Source organism: Artemia franciscana, chromosome 12, assembly GCF_032884065.1.
Source record: "Artemia franciscana chromosome 12, ASM3288406v1, whole genome shotgun sequence".
NCBI lineage: Eukaryota > Metazoa > Arthropoda > Branchiopoda > Anostraca > Artemiidae > Artemia > Artemia franciscana.
In genome coordinates, this window is record NC_088874.1 from 29,688,708 (window position 1) to 29,708,738 (window position 20,031).

Here is a 20,031-nt window from a genome sequence, read left to right on the forward strand (position 1 = left end):
TGCCTAAACCAACCCCTTCGGGCGGAACGACGAGACAGTCGGCTCAGTTCGTTTTTCACGTAGATTTGGCCTCGTACAGTGTTTAAATATAGTTATTTGCTAACTTTTTACTTTTTTACTTACTACTAGTATTTTAAGTATTCGAAATAAAGTTGTTTAGAGACAATCAATCTTTTTGAGCAATTGGGTCCGTCTTGCCCAAAGGGCTGGTCCGTCTTATCCTATGGGGTGGGCAAGATGGACCTTTTGACCAACTTCAGTTTTTTTTTATCTGGGCCCGGAAATACGGCTGATTTATGTGTGAAGAAGGTTTCTTTACGTAACTCAATGTTTTGGGGACAAGTTAGACACCTTTCGTCAGTCGTTGCTTGTTTCCAACCTCTTCCGCAGACGAAAAACCAAAATGGGGTCCGTCTTACCCGACTCTCCCCTATCTATGGAGCTATATGGAGGTCAAGAATTTTGGTATAAGGTTCTCGCTTTCTAGAAATCATACACTAAATACTCTGCAAGATAGTCCGTGGGCTTATGTAAAAACCCCAGCAGGAATTCTGACAGATAAACAAATAAGACTAGGATATTTTTAATTTAGTTTAAGGGTTAATCCAGAAAGGAGAGGGACGGCAACAGAGGGGTAGGGCGGCCCAAAAGGAGGATAGGTAAAGAGAGTGTGATGGATAGACAAAGTAAAGTGCTTTTTATTTCTCGACCATACAACCCAGTGCAAAGCAAAATACACTAACATTGTATGCAACAAAATGACAATAAGCTAAATTCAAAATATGGTTGTTTTTTCTTGAATCTGAATGCTAACACAAGACAGGAAAAACGAATCTCCTGTTATAAACCCTAAAGACAGAAATTAATTAGTATGGCTTCAGGACTTCGATTCAAACGGTTATTTTCTAAACAGCTTATGCTAATGGAAAAACGAAAACTTACCTCAGGGTAGTTCCTTTTATAGCAGCTACGATCTCTTCTGACCCAGGCTCTTCTCCACATTCAAACGACACAGAGAAAAACTCCGAACTATGTACCTAAAAATAAATCTTTCTAAAAAAGACAAATGAGAAAAGATTATACCCTAGAAAATTCTAATAATTGATTTACTGCATGAATGTTCCTTTCACTTCCGCAGTGTCTTATCTAAAACAAATGTAAAAAATTGTTTCTGTAATAAGAAGGGATTATTTACCCTTCGCACTACCGCAGCACTCTTGTGGGTATTACAGCGCTGCTCTCATTAAACTACCGGCTTAAAGGTTTTATCTCGTTCAAATACCTCACTAATCGAGTTTCTAGTAGTCTAGTTGGACCAAACTGTCCAGATAAATGATATGTGTGATTATGTGTATGCCACCGTAAGTCTGGCAAATAGATCAACCCCCAACACCAGCCACAAAGGCTGTATGACCCTGGCCCACCCCCTTGGTATCTGGGCAAGAGATTTGTGTGCAGCTATGGTAGTGGTTATTTATTTACAATCTAATAATAATAATAATCTAATTTAGATACATCTAATAGGTTTAAAATTTAAGACCAGGGACCAGATTTAAAACTGTTTGATATCTAATTACAGATTAATGTAATTTTACATCATTGCATGATCATCAACATGGAATCACTCGGAAGTTTAAATATAGACGTCACATGCACGAGTCTTTGTAACGGGGTTATGAATTTTTTTTAAATCGGTTTCGTAGTTAGTTAGCGCAGCACGCATAAATTCCGTCAAGTGATCATTGAGACCATCGGGTGACTCTAAGCATGTTTCATGTAGGGATAGTTCAACAAAGTAATGTGAAACTGTCTAAGTAATGTTTATTTTTTGAATTTCCGAAATTTAGGATATTAATCCAGAAATACCATTTAGGGGAATGCCAGAGTCTGCTTGGTAACATTTTAGATTAAAAATCGGGTAAAATTGGTGCAAACAGTATTACTGGCTTTCATATGAAGTGAATATACCACTCGATGCCTTTTTCTATGTTCTTTACAAATATAATAATCGCTTCTACCGCAAATTCAGATTTAAGCACTTTTCGACCTCTTGACCTCTTAAAAATGACCTATATATGGGGTCATTACAGATCTGTAATAGTTTCGAAACAAACTTGGGCTATATATTTGCACATCAGGGGGGTGGAGATAAAGCATAGCATATATTAAATACGTAAACTAACCATTGCTGTATTTTTTTTATGTGTTTATGCTGTTGCACTGGTGATTTATCTTCTCATTCAAATTCGATGTGCACAAACACATAAAAAAAAAAAAACCAGCAACGGTTAGCTTACGTATTTAATATGTGCTATGCTTTACCCCCACCCCCTTGATGTGCAAATATATAGCCCAAATTTGTTTCTAAACTATTACAGATTTTTATACCCCATACTTAGGTCATTTTTAAGAGGTCAAAAAGTGCTTAAATCTGAATTTGCGGTAGAAGCGATTATTATATTTGTAAACAGCACTAAAAAAGGCATCGAGTGGTATATTCACTTTATATGAAAGCCAGTAATACTGTTTGCACCAATTTTACCCAAAATCGTTGCGACATTTTCCTAAAAAGGGGAATTTTCTTTCTTTTTTTCACTCCTCTTTTCCTTCTTTAATTTTTCATCAAGCGTAAATTGTAATTTCTCACAAGAACACAAGAAGAGCATCGACAGTTCTTACATTCGGCCAAACTGGGATTAAAGAAACGACAGGAAGTTAGTTCATTACTAGTGTCCCTGGAGGAATGTAGAAGGAATTTTTTATGCCCATTAGGGGGGGGGGGATTCAGTCATTTAGAAAAACACCTATTTTTAGTGATAATAATTTAAATATTTTGGAACAAGGTCTTCCGGTAATATGTTAACTCTTTCGGTTACTGACAATTTCTTCGAAAAAATGTTTGTAAGGTCCGAGTTTTTGCCTCAGCATCTGAGCTACGAGTGCGAACGAAGAAATTATTGTTTTATTTTATTCTTTGGTGCTGAAGTGTTTTTGTTTTTCCTCTTCTTCTTTTGTATTACCCCGCTCTTCCTTTTTTTGTTGTTTGTTTTGTTCTTTGTTCTCAGTTTAATTTCATTATTTGGTGCTGAAGTGTTTTTGTTTTTCCTCTTCTTCTTTTGTACTACTCCACTTTTCCTTTTTTGTTCTGTATTTTTGTTCTTTATTCTCAGTTTGATTTTAAATTTTGGTTGTTGAAGTGTTTTCGTTTTTCCTCTTCTTCTTTTGTATTAAAGCGCTCTTCCTTTTTTGCTCTTTGTTTTTGATCTTTCTTCTCAGTTTAATTTTATTCTTTGGTGTTGAAGCGTTTTTGTATTTCTTCTTCTTTATTATTATAATATAAATACGAGCAATTCATTCCAACAAAATATTATTCAGCATCTATTAGTGATCCTTTTTCTGTTGTTTGTTTTGTTCTTTGTTCTCAGTTTAATTTCATTATTTGGTGCTGAAGTGTTTTTGTTTTTCCTCTTCTTCTTTTGTACTACTCCCCTTTTCCTTTTTTGTTCTGTATTTTTGTTCTTTGTTCTCAGTTTGATTTTATTCTTTGGTTGTTGAAGTATTTTCGTTTTTCCTATTCTTCTTTTGTATTACAGCACTCTTCCTTTTTTGTTCTTTGTTTTTGATCTTTCTTCTCAGTTTAATTTTATTCTTTGGTGTTGAAGCGTTTTTGTATTTCCTCTTCTTTATTATTATAATATAAATACGAGCAATTCATTCCAACAAAATATTATTCAGTATCTATTAGTGATAACTGTTGCGATATAATAGATCTAATTAATTTAGTTTCCCCAATATCCAGGCAATTATGCAAACATTAGGGGGGGAATTTTTTCAATGTTTTAAAATGAAGATAAGAAACGAATTTATTTTTTGAAGTCTCAAGGGGGATTCTTTTTTCTTTTTGTTGTGTCGAGTAAAAGTACTGGAAAAGGTATTTTTTTAAAAGAACAAAAAGAACAACGTGTCCATCTCCCCCCCCCATAGTTTGATATCAAGATTTTTAAAGAAAATAGTAAGCTATTGTTTATATATAATTTGGCATTGAACCACACTAACCACATTAAACCAGCACTATAAATCAGTCTAGAAATGCCACGAATAAGCCTTTATTCTTAAGCATATTAGTCGCCTTACAAACCATTAATTCACTTGAACAGAAACAATTCTTATCTTCCAAGAAAGCAGAGAAAGCAATATTTTGAAAATACTTTCTTCAATATATATAAAGCATTCTTTGACAAGTGATTTGCTCTTTTTCGCTTTTCTATAGGAGTGATAGAACAAAGAATTCAAGAGAAACCATTATCGACAGTTATAGCTTGTAGGAAATAACAAACAAAGACAATCTTAGACTCTTGAAAGGTTATTGTATTCTACCAAGCATCTACTCAAGCATTATGTTTTCTAGACTTGGCTTTTCGTATGCTCTTCAAGCAATAAACAAGAATTTCACACGTTTTGTACTAATTGTCATTTGAACTCGTTTCGTTTTCCTTGATATGAAGATTTTTGTATATTGTTTATTTGAGAAAACCAGACGTTCCTTTCTTTACTCAGAGAACAATCATTTAATTGACTTTGTCTCTTACTCTCTCTACTTTGCAATTTGATGAATTACCCCCCCCCCCTAATTAAATACCTGGTTTCGTCCCAGGTAATTGTTAGACTCTTTGACTCTTGAATGGTTATTGTACTCTACCGTGTCTCTGCTCAAGCATACTGTTTTCTGTATTTGGTTTTTCTTATACTTTTTAAATAATAAGTAAGAATGTCAGATGATCTGTCCTAAATACTATTTGAACTTGCTTTATTTTTCTTGAGATGGATATTTTCATATGTGGTCACTTAAAAAAAAACCTAATCTTGCTATTTATTCTTCGAAGAAAAATTCTTTTCAGTGATCGTTTCGCTACCTCTCCCTTCTTCTCTGGCTCTCTCTCACCTTCTCTTGTCGTTTTGACGGATTAATTCCCCTCAAAACAAATACCTGCATTTGTGCCGAATATATGCTATATTTGCCAGGCTTATACTATCCAGCAAAGCATATGAATAATATCTGTATTATAGTTTCACAGAACTTCTCCTTCCTCACTTTCAGCAATAGATGTCTCAAACGAATGAAAATGAAAATGGATGAATAAATTAAGAGGCGACATTCTAAAAGCAACAAGTTACTCCGTCTTTTCGAAGAGAAACTGCTGATTAATTGTATGTTATTCCACTATTTCGAAGCCGCGAAATAACAAATTAGTTTTCTGCTATATGGCAAGATATAGGACTTAAATTTTCCCCGAGGGTCTTTCATTTCTAAAGGGATTATTATAAGACCAAAATACTGCCCCTTCAGTGTATTAGCATTATAGTTCAATAGAGTTTGAGAATAAAATTTCGAGCTACTTTACTTATTAACGTCAAGTGATACTTCTGATGCAAGCATGGAAATAGACTTTTTTCACGCAAGAAAAACGTTATTCTTTACACACATTTCCATGTAAAGTTGCCATATTTTGCCCTTCCTGCCTTTTATCATTTTGTTTGTGCGATTTCCTTTTTTGAACTTAACCGGTTATTAAACCGGTTATTAAAACCTTAAACCGGTTATTAAAACTTAAACCGGTTATTAAAACCTTGTGTGACGCTTACTAGTGCTGCTGATGTTACAGCACCAAGGTCATCAAAATGAATATATGTTATTCCTCCCTGACCCATCATAGGTCTATTCATAACAGAAACAACGATTTTTTAAGATTTCCTTTTAGTTGTTTCAAAATTATAATGTTTTCACGAAAGTACTATATTTTCGCTAGTGTTGCCAGATTGAACTGTCTCAATAAATACGCAAGACTAACTAGGCAAATTTGACAGCGATTTCCGCTCGTAAAATTTAAATATTAGCATTCTGTTGATTTTCAAAACCAAATACCTCTTTAAAATAAATTGGCACTTAATTAATCTGTTTAATGCGATACCGGTTTTCGTCTATTTTTGGCTGATTTTTTACCCATACTTATTTTTTTTTAATTTGCTTCCCCCCCCCTGCTTGCAAAAGCTGCATAACTGAAAATGAGGTCTTTTTCATTAACAATTGAGTCCACATGTTTCACAATTTTTTTTTAAAGAAATATAGGGCAATATGAGTCTCGCTTAAACTATTCAAACGATTGGATTTCGCTTAAGTTTTCGCTTTAACAATTCAAACAGTTAGATTTCGCTTAAGTTTTCGCTTAAACAATCCAAACAGTTAGATTTTGCTAGAGCTTTTGCTTTAACAATGAAAGCAATTAGAGTTCGCTTAAGTTTTCACTTAAACAATTCTAACAATTAGATTCCATCTTAACTGCCTTGGAGCCTTAAGACATTGATGCTCAATAGCGTAAAGAAACTTTATTAATTTTTTTTTTATCAGACACATGCATTTTTGTTTCTCTATTAATATTAATTTCTTTAATTCACATCATTTACGTCCAGTTAAAAAAAAAATATCTTGCTGCATCTTTCATTCCATTTTTATAATTGAAAAAGGTGTTTTTTATTAAACTTTTTTTTGGAAGTAATTTAAAATAATAAGCTACAAATAAACGCTCTAATTTTCTTTTTGATTTCACGCTGGTTGGATCGTTTAAAATAAATCCTGACTTCTGTCTTGGAAAGGGATCTGACAAGGAAGTGTGTCATCACCTGGTCTATTGAGGATAGACAATCATCAAGCAATTGTTATTACACCTAAATGGGCATTTAAATGGATATTTAAAGTTTTAATTATGACATTGATTAGTTTAATTTTAATTTAATGGTTATTGTTTGAATTATTATTATTGTTAAGGGGCTTTTATGGTAGCTGTTTTTGCCCTATGCACTGGATAGGGGTCAAAGGATAGATAGGTTTTCAATGTCGGGATCGATCAAGGATTGGTGTCTTCTCTTGTTGCCTGATTTTTTTTGTATTACTGTATTAACTTAATTAAGTGAATTCTTTTGTTTCTTTGTTTTAAGTTTAGCGTTATTTAGCCTCTATACTACGAGCCATGGAGCCTTATGGAGACCATTGGAATAGTGCTCTTTCAAATACTTTTGTTGTAATAGTAAAAGAAATTGAACTGGACTGAACCTCCAACGCATTTATAGGTCACGTAATGTTTTGTATCTAGCATATTCTGTTAGCATTTTGTTATTAGCAGAACTAATTATAGGCTTTCCATATATATTAGTTACGTACCCGAGGTATTTGTTCTGATTAAAAAAAAAAAAAAAAAAAATTCAACTGAAAGTAAGGAGCAACATTAAAACTGGAAACAAACAGACATCAGTACGTATATGAGGGGCTCGTCCCCTAGTCAATAACTCGTCAATAACTTCGAATTTTGTTCCCATTCTTTAAGAATGACCCCTGAATCAAAAAGGCCGTTCAATGAGAATAAATAGCTCTTTTGAAAGTACTAAAAAAACATTAGTGTAAAGAGTGAGGTATTGGGCTTCATCATATACGTAATAATTTCTGTTCATTTTAAGTTCTAATGTTGTTCATTACTTTAGTTGAAATTTTTTAAGTTTTATTTCTCATTATTTTTTAATTAATATTGGAAAATCCGGTGCCCCTTTCATAGAAATATCCCTTCTCCCATGAAAAATTCCTCCAAGGAATACTTCCCAATAACCAATACTATATGTAAACAATGGGCAAAGTTTATAACTTGCAGTCGATCCTCAGGGAACTGTGGGGGATAAAGCCACTCTCAAAGACATAGCTGTTAAATTTTTCGACCATGTTGAACAAAATGGCTATCTCAAAATTTTGATCGGGTAACTCTGGTAAAAATGAGCGTGGAAAGGGGCCTAGTTGCCCTCCAATTATTTTTTATCACTTACAAAGGGCACTAGTACTTTTAATTTCGGTTTGAATTTGCTCTCTCAGGATATTCTCGAACCACTGGGTCGATACGATTACCCCTGGAAAAAAAATATTCTTGCAGAAATACAAAATTTCACATATTTGCCGATAGGAGCTTAAAATACCTACAATAGGATTCTCTGATACGCTGAGTCTAACGGTGTGATTTATATTAAGATTCTATGACTTTTAGGGAGGTTTTCCCCTTTTTTGAAAATGAGGCAAGTTTTCTTAGGCTTGTAACTTTGATGGGTAAGACTAAGCTTGATGAAACTTATCTTTTGATGTATCTAGTGGTATCAAAATTCCGTTTTTTAGAGTTTCGGTTACTATTGAGTCGGGTCGCTTCTTACTCACAGTTCGTTACCACGAACTGCTTGATATGTCCTTACTTAAATGTTGAAAGATGGCTACGTTTGGCCCTTCAGCTCCTGAACTGTTACCTCTGGCTTGCGAATCGCTTTCTGTCCCCTGTTTTACACCATTTAAGTGGTTGGGCATCAGTATTTATAGCATAGCGAAATTTCCATTTTGATTTCTGATTCCAGTATGGAGGTTCGGGTTGGTTATCCGACAATTATTAGAAATTAAGGTAGATTTAATAGTTAAGCTTGATGTAATTATTTTCAAGCTTTTTGCGGTCATTCAGTTTTGAACATTTCTAGGTTTTATAACATGTTAAAAGAGAAATATATTTGGTATTCGCGTGATCAGTATTTCTAGTTTTGGAAAGTTCTTCTTTTTCTCCTTACATGGTACCGTAATAAAAAGATAGTATCAAACTTCAGAGCGAAGGATGTTTTTAGTAAAGTTGCCATGCTAAGCAGAAAGCTTTCAGATCTCAGCAGAAATAAACGGACACTATCTTTGAAAGAATATAATGCTTGCAATTAGCTCTTTTTATCCCTTTTTCCCTTTTACGCTTTTTATTTGTGTTTTTTTTTCTTTTTGTTATAAGTGGGTAAAAAAAGAATTCACTTGGGTTGTATTTCTTTAAAATAACAACACCGCCCTTATGTTGCATTAATTCTTGTTTCCTTCAAACTAGTGTTTCTTTTTTCGTGACTTTTTTCGAATATAAAATGCTAAACAAAAAATATTTACACCACCTAAGCCGTTTATTCTTCCTAAACTGTCGTTTGTCGAAGGTTGTTTGATAAACAGCAGTTTGTCATCATAGTTTGTGTCAATTCTTTATTTTGAGAAAGATGTTGGAGACCCTTTCCAGATTGCATGTTTTCAAAAATATAAAAATATATGTAACACGCAAAGCTTTAAATAAAAAAAAGCATGCCCTCTTCCACGTCAAATGTCAAAAAGTAGAGAAAAACCTTATCCAATTTGAATTTTTGAAGGATCTGATTGATTCCAATTTTTCAGTTTCCTTTCCAGAGCTTTCCATTTGTAAACCGTCAAAACTATTCATTATTTGCTATTGAACAATTTAATATGTATATTTCTTCAGAATTCTACTATAGAAAATAGCAAAATAGCAAAGAATCCAAAGCTGCCATTCATTCCTATGTCGGTCTTAAATCCAAGTGAAAATAGTAGGTAATTACATGAAGGCAAACATTTTAACGTATTTTACCAAATTCTAGTGCAAAATACAAAGCAAAAGAGCTCATCCTCTTTTCTCTACCGAATCCTGGCCGAATCCAGGATCTTTTTTTTTGGGGCGAGGAGGGGGAGGGAGGTAACATGAAGTGTTGAAGCGGTCTTTGATCAGTGTTACCAAAAAAGGTGTTTTGGGGGCAGCACCTTGGTTTTGGTTCTTCGCCATCAACAATATGCAGTAGTTGGCAACCCCTCAAAACTCTTAAAATAGTACGTCTCAGGAATTTGCTTTTCTTCTTTAGTACTTAACTCCGAGGCATAAGATCTAACATAATCCATGCTGTAATTTTAAAATTGCGAAGATAAAGACTAAGGCTATGTTACCTTTCTTAAAAACATAATACCTGTTAGTTTTATTTCATGGAACTTGACAGTAAAAAACGTCATCTGATTCTACATGGATTACTGAGAGATTGCCATAAGACAAAATATTCTACCCTTAGATGTATTGGAAACGAATAGAAGTTAGACGAATTAGCATAAGTGTGTTACCCCTCGTTCCTGATGAAAAAGCTTTACTATTCCTGCTTATAATGCACTCTTCTTGATAGAGAAGAAATATTGAAACTGTAAAACCGTCTAGTGCATGGGCTATTTAGCGTAACGTCTCCTTAGTAGTGATGGGGTTTCAGGGCCCACGAGTACAAAATTTGCCTATACTCCGACAGGAACACTCGAGGCTCTAAAGATCTTCTAAGAATAGGAGCGCTTATTTGCATATTACAGACGGTACACCTCATTCGCCAACAGATACATAACTTATTCCATCACTATAGCCTCAATGGGTCCAAGAGATACATAATTTATTCAATTGCTGTAGCCGCAATGGGTCCAAAAGATATAAAATTAGCCTTTGCATACTTCCATGAGGACATAACTTACATACTCAGGTCGTACTATTTAAGAAAGCTGACGCAAAGAAGTTGAACACGTTCTACTGACACATTTTTTTTAATTAAAGAGCATTGAGAATGGAAGATCATTAACAGTATTGAACTTGAATTTGATATAAAATGAGTGAACGAATTCAAGATATGCCTTCTACTTCAGATGTTAGTACTTTCAATTTTTTTTAGCATATGTTTATTTAAGAGAAAGGGCCATCATAGTTTTTCTATTATCACAGTGTATTTATAAACTCTTTTTAGTTGCTGATATTCATAGTCTATTAGATTTATAAACCTTATCTTTAATTTTTCCTATAAGGAAGACATGTTACTTATTCAAAAATCCAATTTTTCATAGTACATAATATATAAATCAACTTTCATAGTTGATTGTTAAATAAACAATTTTCAACTAAGTTTTGTTCAATGTTAGCTCTGTGTGATTAACTCTTATCAAAATTACACATCAGGGAGATAAGTTTTGAATGTTAATTTGACAGTTAATGGGGATAAATATCCTTTGCTAAAAGAACACTACCGAGTTATTTTAAAATGAAGTTATTTTTTAAAGTTTGATTTGCATGTTTTTAAAGCATTTTTAGAACCTTTATTGGAAGTTTTCTTAAGAGAATTCTAAGTCGCTTTGTAATCGACCCGTCTTTAGCAGAAATTTTAATAGCTCCAATGACTATGCCCCTTGCTAATGTTATAACAAGGTCCATGACAACGCCCACGAGTGCCCCCCTTTGCCCCTCCCTTCCTCGTCCCCACATGTTTTGTTTTTTGACGGATTTTTTTGAACTTAGAAATTTTTCAACTTTATTTTTCTTGTTTTAAATGATATTTTGTATACATATAACAAAACATTTCGCCTGGTTAAACCTTTTTTTACATATATTACACTGGTATGCTTTTTCGATTGTATAAATTCTTTGGTTTCTAGTTACTCAATTGTTAGATTGTATATACAAGAACTTTGTTTTAACTTAATTTTCATATCTTCATTCTAAGAGACCTCTGACACAGCAACAACACCACCACCAACAAAGAAGTATAGAACAACTAGTGGTGTGGTGACACCCCGATCAATGAATACTCTTCAAATGATGAATTTGGATTATGCATCAGAGGAAATAGGCATCATAAGCTAGTCCCATACAATTGGAAACCCAACAAGTATTTTTTTTTTTTAATTCTCTTTAGAATTCTTTCCATATTTAGAAATTCTTCTTATTCATTTACATTTAATTCTTTCGTACTCAAATAAATTATTACGGCTTTTTTAAATGGTATTCAATTAAGAAAGCCTTGAAAATCTAATGTCAAAAAAGTGGTATGAGGATTGGTCACCATCCTCCTTCACTCTTACAGATACAACAATAAAATTGACATCACATTTAAAATAAAGTGGTTTATCAAAATGTAAAATTTACGAAAAACTGACAGTCAATATTACTACGTTGTTGGTGTATATACTGTTTTGGCATAAAATGATTTGCTAAATAAGGACCATTGCAATATGGTCCCACCCCTTGTCTAGATTGATGCATACGGTAATATTCGTACCTTAATTGATACATGCGGTCATCTTTATACCTACGTTGGTAAAAGAGGTCGTGTTCATAACTATATCGATACAAATGGTCACTCTCATACCTACGATGATATAAGAGTTCACACCTTACCTGCGTTGATACATGCAGTCACCTTATTATTATTATTATTATTCTTATTATTATTATTATTATTGTTATTATTATTATTATTATTCTAGGTTAACCTAGCTGTATTTTCACCACCAACTCAGAGGACATACAACCTGTTTGACGATATGGAGATACTTATATTAACACTACCAGTAAATTTTCATGATAATCACCATATCAACTTGTCCTATCAACTTGTGCATAGAAATATTAATTCGGAGAGGTAAGTACTGATAGTGTATTCCCTGATAATTTCCATGTCGAATAGCCCTCTGAAAACAACGACCGAGATTGGATTGAAAAATTTTTGGCAGATTGCTTTGGAGAGGCGAATATTACTTCCCCTCTCCCAATAGCCATTACCCAACCTCAAACATGATTGATTGATCAAGAGAGTAACAATTGCTGGTTTGACCCTGTCGTTCTCGAAGCAACCGAGAAAATGAAAAATGAATTCGAGGATTTTACTACGTGTTCCACCTCTTTTACGCACAATTATGGTTAAGCAGGACAAACTGGTAGTGTTTTATGATAGAGGGAATCCCCAAAATGCTCCTATATTGAAAAAATTATTAGGCGATTTTGCTCCACGCTCCAACCCTCTTACACACACTGATGTTGATGTAGGGCAGATAGATAGGGGTGGTGTGATAGAGGAAAACCCTACAACGCCTTCTGTGTTACCAAATTTTCATCTGTCAAACTCTGCCTTGCGTAATATATATGTTTACAGGGCTAAATTTGGGTATCCATTTAACAATTGTGGCGGGGAAAATTATCACAGATCCACAAAATTCATACTGGGATTTGACGTGGTCAGCACATCAACAACTTTATCGGAAGCAGTGGAAAAACTACGACTCAAACCAGAAGAGATTGCAGGATTTAACGATTAAAAGCTTCGGTGATCATGAAATATTATATTTCATTTTCCAATGTCGTGGCTATACTCACAATGAATTCCTCAACATATATGTAGACAACCCTCAACTGAATGAATTCCTAGTGGAAAATACACTTTAGTACCTGTATAATATTGACTTCAGTGCCCTACAAATAAAATGTTCAGAAAAGTTTGTAAATTTTCTTATTAATAAAAATGTATATGCGTAAAAATAGTTTTTTCTCCACTTTAGATTTCTTCTTCTATGTATCGGTAGTTATCGAGAAAAGCTAATGGGGACAGATCATCTGATTTCACTGTGTATTGATCTTGATGTACGAAGTTAGGGTAATAATTTCTACAGTACAATGTAACTTTACTCTTATTGTATCTCTTTGTGATGTCAATGACGCTTTTTTCATTCATATTGTAAAATTCGCGTGTTTCAATTTGCTTATTGGAAGAAATGTCATATATAGTGTTTTCGAATGTAGAATCACTTTCTATAACAGCCAAACAAAACCAGTAGGTTTATAATCATAGTAGCCATTGTCTTCACAGCGATGACGCAGAAACCAAATTCTCTTGTTATTCTAGGCGTTGAAGCGTAGACCTGATTCTTCCTCCCAAAACAATGTAAAACCGCGACGATACCAGTCTCTTAGAAACAAACTAAAATCTCGTTTAAGGTTCTTTCCAATTATAGAAAGATAGGTATTCTCCCACTGATCACATTTAGCATATTGACAATTGTAGTATAAAAATCCTCTAGTGTGAGAGTCACGAATTTCTTCATTACAGAAATTACAGTCTTTATTCTGTACGCATATCCTCTATGCAATTTAAACCGATTGAATAATCTACACTTTTCATCACACTCGTCAATAATTCTCACAGAATAACCAGTTGCCCAATGAATACAAGCATAGTGGACATGTATATAACATTTTTTTTTCATAGTTTACTCTCTCACTGCCAAAAAGAAACTGACTTAAGATCGATAAAAGGAATATTCTTTTCAATTTTTTGAGAGAGTAGCAGTAATCGACAGACATCACACTTCAAATCAATAAATCTGTTCGAACATGATTATCTAAATTGTCAACTTACTTGTTGTTCTTAAAAAATATAGAGACTTAATGATTTGAATAGTCTCAGTTGAATATAGTCCCGGAATAGATTGAATAGTCATATATAGTTATATAGAATGATTTTAATAGTCTCAAATCATCAATGAATTTCAAGGTAGTGTTCAAAAGCAAATCCACAATAACACTATGTTTTATTTCGATTAGTATATCAATAAAGTGAGTAAATAAATTTGAGTCACGACCCATAAGCATCATAGAATTATTAAAAGTCGGAAATCCATCTTTCATAATAGCATCAAGGATTCTTTGAGAGAATATTTTCTGTTGCACTGACAATTTTTTCAATTGATCTTTTAGATTCAGAACTTTTTTCCAAAATCACAAGAATCCGCATGGTTTCATGTTTCATAAATACGTCCATTTTTTAATCTTGACACTCTCACAGCTGACTACAGACTGACTAACAAATCCAAAGATTCTTTCTACTTCGGGGTATCCCAAGAGTGAAGAGCGGTAACATAATAAAAAAACTATAACAAGGAAAAAAATACATCTTTGCTTCGGAAACATTTTTATTTCATAATTGCAATAATACATATGCCACTCATTTTTCACATACTGATTCAAGTTATTATCCTCAATATATTTCATTGTTGTATATAAGGCAGCTTGAAGTCTATGTATATGCATTATATTGAGTTTTTCTGCAAAACTTAACTGTTCCTCTAATTTGAATTTGCTCAATGATATCATATATCTCACAAACATTCATCCCATTCAAGGCTTAGTCGACATCCCCTTGTGATTTCTACTACTATGTTTCGTACTCTTGTCTTTGATTCATTGCTGCTGCCAACTCGACTATCAACTCCCAATAGTGTAAACAAACCACTCATTTTTGCTAGTATGTTTTGTCAAATAAAAACTTCTGCAAAAAGAGCCTATTCTAACTGTTCTCTCTCTGAATTCTACTTTCTTACTAGTATGAAATATATTTAAAACCCATCCATATATTGGATCTGGTTGCTACGGCTGGTTACTAGGGCCTCTCGGGCATATGTAAATTATGCCCTCGTTTGAAAATGCAAATTTTGTGCCTGTTGGAATATAGGCAAAAGGTACCGTCTGTTATATGATAATGAGTTGTACCGTCTGTAATATGCAAATGAGGTGCACCGTTTGTAAAATACAAATGAGCACTCGTATTCATAGAATATATTTACAGCCTCAGACGTTTCTGTTGGAGGTGAATTTCGTGCTCATGGACCCTGGAGTCCCATCACTACTCTCTTTGGCTTTACGTACCTCCAACTGAATTTGAAGTGAATGCAGTCACTTAGGTGTGAATGGTAGGTGACACTCAGAAGTAATAGATACATAAAAAATCCCTCCAGTCTGTTCTTTTAGTCCAAAATTACCTAGTCCATATGTTTCAAGCGTAATTGAGGATTTCAGTTCAACTAGGGCAAGGCGTCACTAAATTGCTGTTAAAAAGGATGGGGTAGAGAGGTTTTTAAAGGCTCATGAACCAGCTTTGTACCAGAATTCTTACAACTTGAATTACACGTTTTGAATTGAGACATGGTGAAACTTGTCCACATTTCCACTGAATGTTAGAAGTGGGAGAGGGAGTGAAGAGGTAATTATTCCACTTTGGTTCTTAGATAATTACTCTAATTCTTCCTGTTCTTATTCCCATTCCAATTCTTCCAATTTCAATTATTGCAATTATTCCCGTAACCAAGTTTCAAACAGGCTGCAAAATGTCTACCGTTCTGCTAAAAAGTTGGTAGTGAAAATGGCTAGGACATAACGGATGGATAGTGGGCCTAATCTATTGTTCCGCTAATATAGATAAAAAGCAAAACCTTGTGCGATTTCTCTTCAAACAAATTGCAGCAAACCCGTCTTTCTGAATAGAAAACGACAGGGAGAAGGATAGGGGTTGGAAGGTCCATGTCCTTGGCTCCACATTTTGCATCCAAATCACATTGATTCTTAAATCTTTGTATGAATTTGGTTGGCATTTATTTGGTTTGTATGATGTTTATGACTTCGCGAAATGCCTAGTTTTCTACTAGGAAGCTGAAGGAGGAGCAGAAGAAGTGTTATTGGAGGGAATTGGCCCAACCTGAGTTGTTCAATCGTATAGATTTGAAGTTCTAGCATAATTCCAGCTTAAACAAGGTCTAATTTACCTATGTCTTTGCTGAAAAGTTGGCACTGGGAAGAGAAGGGGGCGTTGGAGAGGGCAAGGATCCAGATTATGCCTCAAACAATAGAGAAAAAATGTCGTTGCCTTATTCTGCTTCAAAAAGGACAGAACATGCTTGCCTGTTTTGGAGGGAAAATAGTCGGATAAGGGGAGGGGTGGTTTAGGAGGGACCATGGGCCCAGTTTTTTTGCTTCCTAATAATATTAACTGAAAATTTTTGTATGACTACGCTCCATAAGGTAAACCACACCTACCATTCTGATAAAAATTTAGCCGTGCGAGAACAAGTAGAGGTTAGTGGAAGGACTGTTGGCCCACTTTGACTCTTCAGACATTCAAACTAAATATTCATGCATGATTCTGGTTCAAATATGAAATGTGCTTATCTTTCTGCCAAAACATTGGAATTCCAGGAAGGGGTTTCCCGGTTTGTACCACGGTTTCAGTTCAATAAAATTTTCAACTTTTTATATCTCTTGATCATACTTTTGAACAAAAATAAAAAAAAAAACACTGTAATGTACGTTCATCAGTTGTTCATGGGCTATTGAATATATACATAAATACTAATACTCAGTGACCATTAATAATATTAAAAATAGGAATCTCAATTTGTTTGAATGTTGATTTTCTTGTCGTTGGATAAATTTTGTAATATCACAAGTAGGAAAGGGGTAAAGGGAAAATTCCAATTTCTTTAGCAGTGAGAGAACTATTAAGATTTAGAAGGCACATATGGTACCGTTTCTTTATCTCGGTCCTAAACACAGATAATGAAATCACAAACAAAAACGACTTGTAAAAGTTCATGGTTTTTTTTTGGATTTGCAAATTTTTCTCTTTTTAGTCAAAGAAAATTTTTTAGTGGCCGAGGAATTGTCGCATATCCAATGACCTTTTAAATTTCAGTCCAGTTTCAATTTGGAAATGCTGCCATTTCGCTTGCCTGCTTAAAGAGAGCTATCCATTTGAAACCGGAAACGTGGCTGGAAGAAAAAAAAAATAAAAAAAAACTGCTCCGTTTATTGCCTTTGACGAAGATTATAGAACTTAACTTTAGCTTTCCAAATCGTGGGCTCTGGCTCAAGATCTAGCTAAAATAATATTTTTCTTGTCCCAGGCAAGAATAATAAGCAGATTTACAAAGTGTACTCAATCATCACAATCATCAATCCAGCCAGAGGCTGATATTTTCCAAAAAAAAAAAACATGGAAGCAAGACACTTACTACTTTCTCGCAATAGACTGAAATAGGCTGTATAACCGAAAATACAAGAGAAAAACAAGGCAAAACCAAAGAGTTGCTGCCACAACACAACTAAGGCATAAAAATTTTGTAGACTGCAGCAAATTGTTTTAAGTCTGGATCTTATTAAGACAGAGAAGTGAAAATGCAAAAGTAATACCCTCTCTCAACTCCGACTTCAAAGCGAACATTTTTTTTTTAGCATTTCAATAGTTTGTCCTTGTCGTCCACAATTTTCCAAAGAAAAACAATAACAAATTAACAATGAGAAAGATTATGCTTTTAAACATTCTACTCCTCAATACACCCTATGTTGAAAAAACATTTTGACATGGTCACACCAATTAGAACACATACTCAAAACTCTTAATCAGTGAAGTTGTAAAAAAAACTCCCACAACACAGAAAGTACACAAGATTTTCAATAGATTAATGTAAAAAAAAAAAAAAAAAAAAAAAAAAAAAAAAAAAAAAAAAAAAATCAGCTTTCACAGCAATGAATCGACCTGAACTGACTTTGTTTTCATATTTTGTTTGCACATCTTTTGTTTTCAAAATCTAGATTCTACCCATCTCTGAAGGAATTATGTTATTTCACTCGTATCTGGAACAAACTGAAACTGAACACTTGGACTGAATACTGAGGATTGGGTAAGCAAAAAATGAACCAAGGAAAAAAAACTGAGCAAAAACTGGGACAAAAAAATGAACAGAGAGAAATATAAACCCACTTGTTAAACTTATGAAACATTTCGTGAACAGTAAGTAAGGAGCAACTCGACCAAATAGCTACCAAAACCGTAAAAAACGGAAGTTTAATATCAATAGATGCTTAAGAAGATCTGGCTTATTATGCTGATTCCAAATATATAAGATTCATTAAGTTTAGTGTTAACTTTCAGAAGGTACGAGCATGAGAAAATTTGCCAGATTCTCGAAAAAGGGGAAAACACCTCCTAAAAGCCAAAGAACCTTAAATGGAAATCACACCATCAGATTAAACGTATAAAAAAATCCTACTGTAGAGGTTTTGAGTTCCCATCTCCGAAAGAGCGGAATTTTGTATTTTTTTTTTTTTTGCCACAAGAAATATCTTATATGCGTTATTTTTATTTTTTTTTTTTTTTTTGCTCTTCGTGGTGATAATTTTGCTAAACCAAGGATCATAGAAAATCGGGAAAGGGAATATTTAAAAATGAAACTAAAAGTTCAAGTGCTTTTTCAAGTTACCAAAAAGATTGAAGGGCAACTAGCCCCCCTGTCGCGCTTCTTTTTCTCCAAAGTCGCTGAATCAAGATTTTCATTCAGCATAGTTGAAAGGTCCAAAAACCATGTCTTTGGGTATGACATGACCCCCCCCCCACAGAACCAAGGTAAACGGCTAGAAGTTGTAAAATTTGCCCATTGTTTACATATAGTATTTTTTATTGGGAAGAATACAGACATGTTTTCGGGGGAGATTTTCAACGGGGGAAATTTTGCGTTGGGGAAAAGTACCTGGGGATGAGCTTCCAAATGGAATTTTGCATGGGGGGGATTTTGCCAATATTCCTATATGACATTCGTTTTTATTTGCCTTCCTTTCTCTTTTGCGAGTTAACTTTACCCGAAGAGATTTTCAGGGGGGCTGTAATTCTCTCGGTGATTTTTCTTTGGAGGGGGATTTTCCGCAGGAGAAATAATTCTTCGTGGGAAAGTTTTCCGGGGAGAAACTTTCCATTGGATAGGGGAGAGGTCTAGGAAAAAATTTCCAAATAGGGGGGATTTCCAGTATGGATTAAAAATGATCAGAAATTAAATAAAAAACAAGTGTTTTTTTTAGTGAAAGTATGCTAAGTCAAATTTTTCAGGTGAAATCCTGAGCAACAAATTCACTGGGAGTAATTTGCCCTGAAGATGGTGTTTCCCGGCGGCAATTTCCCAGGAGTTGGAACGTTTTACGAAGAAAAAGTTTCCATGATGGAATTTTACTTGGGGAATGGAGATTTTCTATGGAGTGATGGCATTTTTAGAAAAAAAAAACAGAAATTGAATAAAAAACAGATTTTTTTTTTCAGCTGAAAGTAAGGAAAACCTTAGAACTTAAAACGAACATAACTTATTCCGTATATAAGAGGGGCCCCCTCCTCCTCAATACTGCGCTCTTTACGCTAAAATTTGGCATTTTCTCCCAATTCTTAAAGAACGGATTCTGAAACACAAGCACCATTTAATTAGAATAAGTGCTTTAAGTGCTTGAAAAGAGGGGTACTAAGGTGGAGGCAGCAACCCTTACATATGGAATATTTTTTGTTCGGTTTAGTTTTTGATGTTGCTTCTCACATTCGTTTGAAAAAAAATGTTTGAATTTAATAATATACGAAGGCTACAACGCAAAAAGTGCACAAGGGGGTTGAATATCAAATTCAACCAATGGGTCCAAAGTGGGTTTTAATTCTTGCCCAATGCTTAGAAATGGAAAGAAGGATTTAAATTAATTGTTTTTTTATAAGGGTTGT

The 20,031-nt window shown here is 34.1% G+C and overlaps 1 protein-coding gene across 2 annotated transcripts in view; it reads right to left on the bottom strand.

The window, feature by feature from the left end:
* The window catches only part of LOC136033969 (pleckstrin homology domain-containing family G member 5-like), a 405,461-nt gene that overhangs the window by 222,007 nt on the left and 163,423 nt on the right, over window positions 1-20,031 (bottom strand). For both annotated transcript variants that reach the window (XM_065714997.1, XM_065714998.1), the window contains one exon: window positions 943-1,037. In XM_065714997.1, coding sequence (XP_065571069.1) covers window positions 943-1,037 — 95 coding nt within the window. The remainder of the gene's footprint in view (window positions 1-942; window positions 1,038-20,031) is intronic.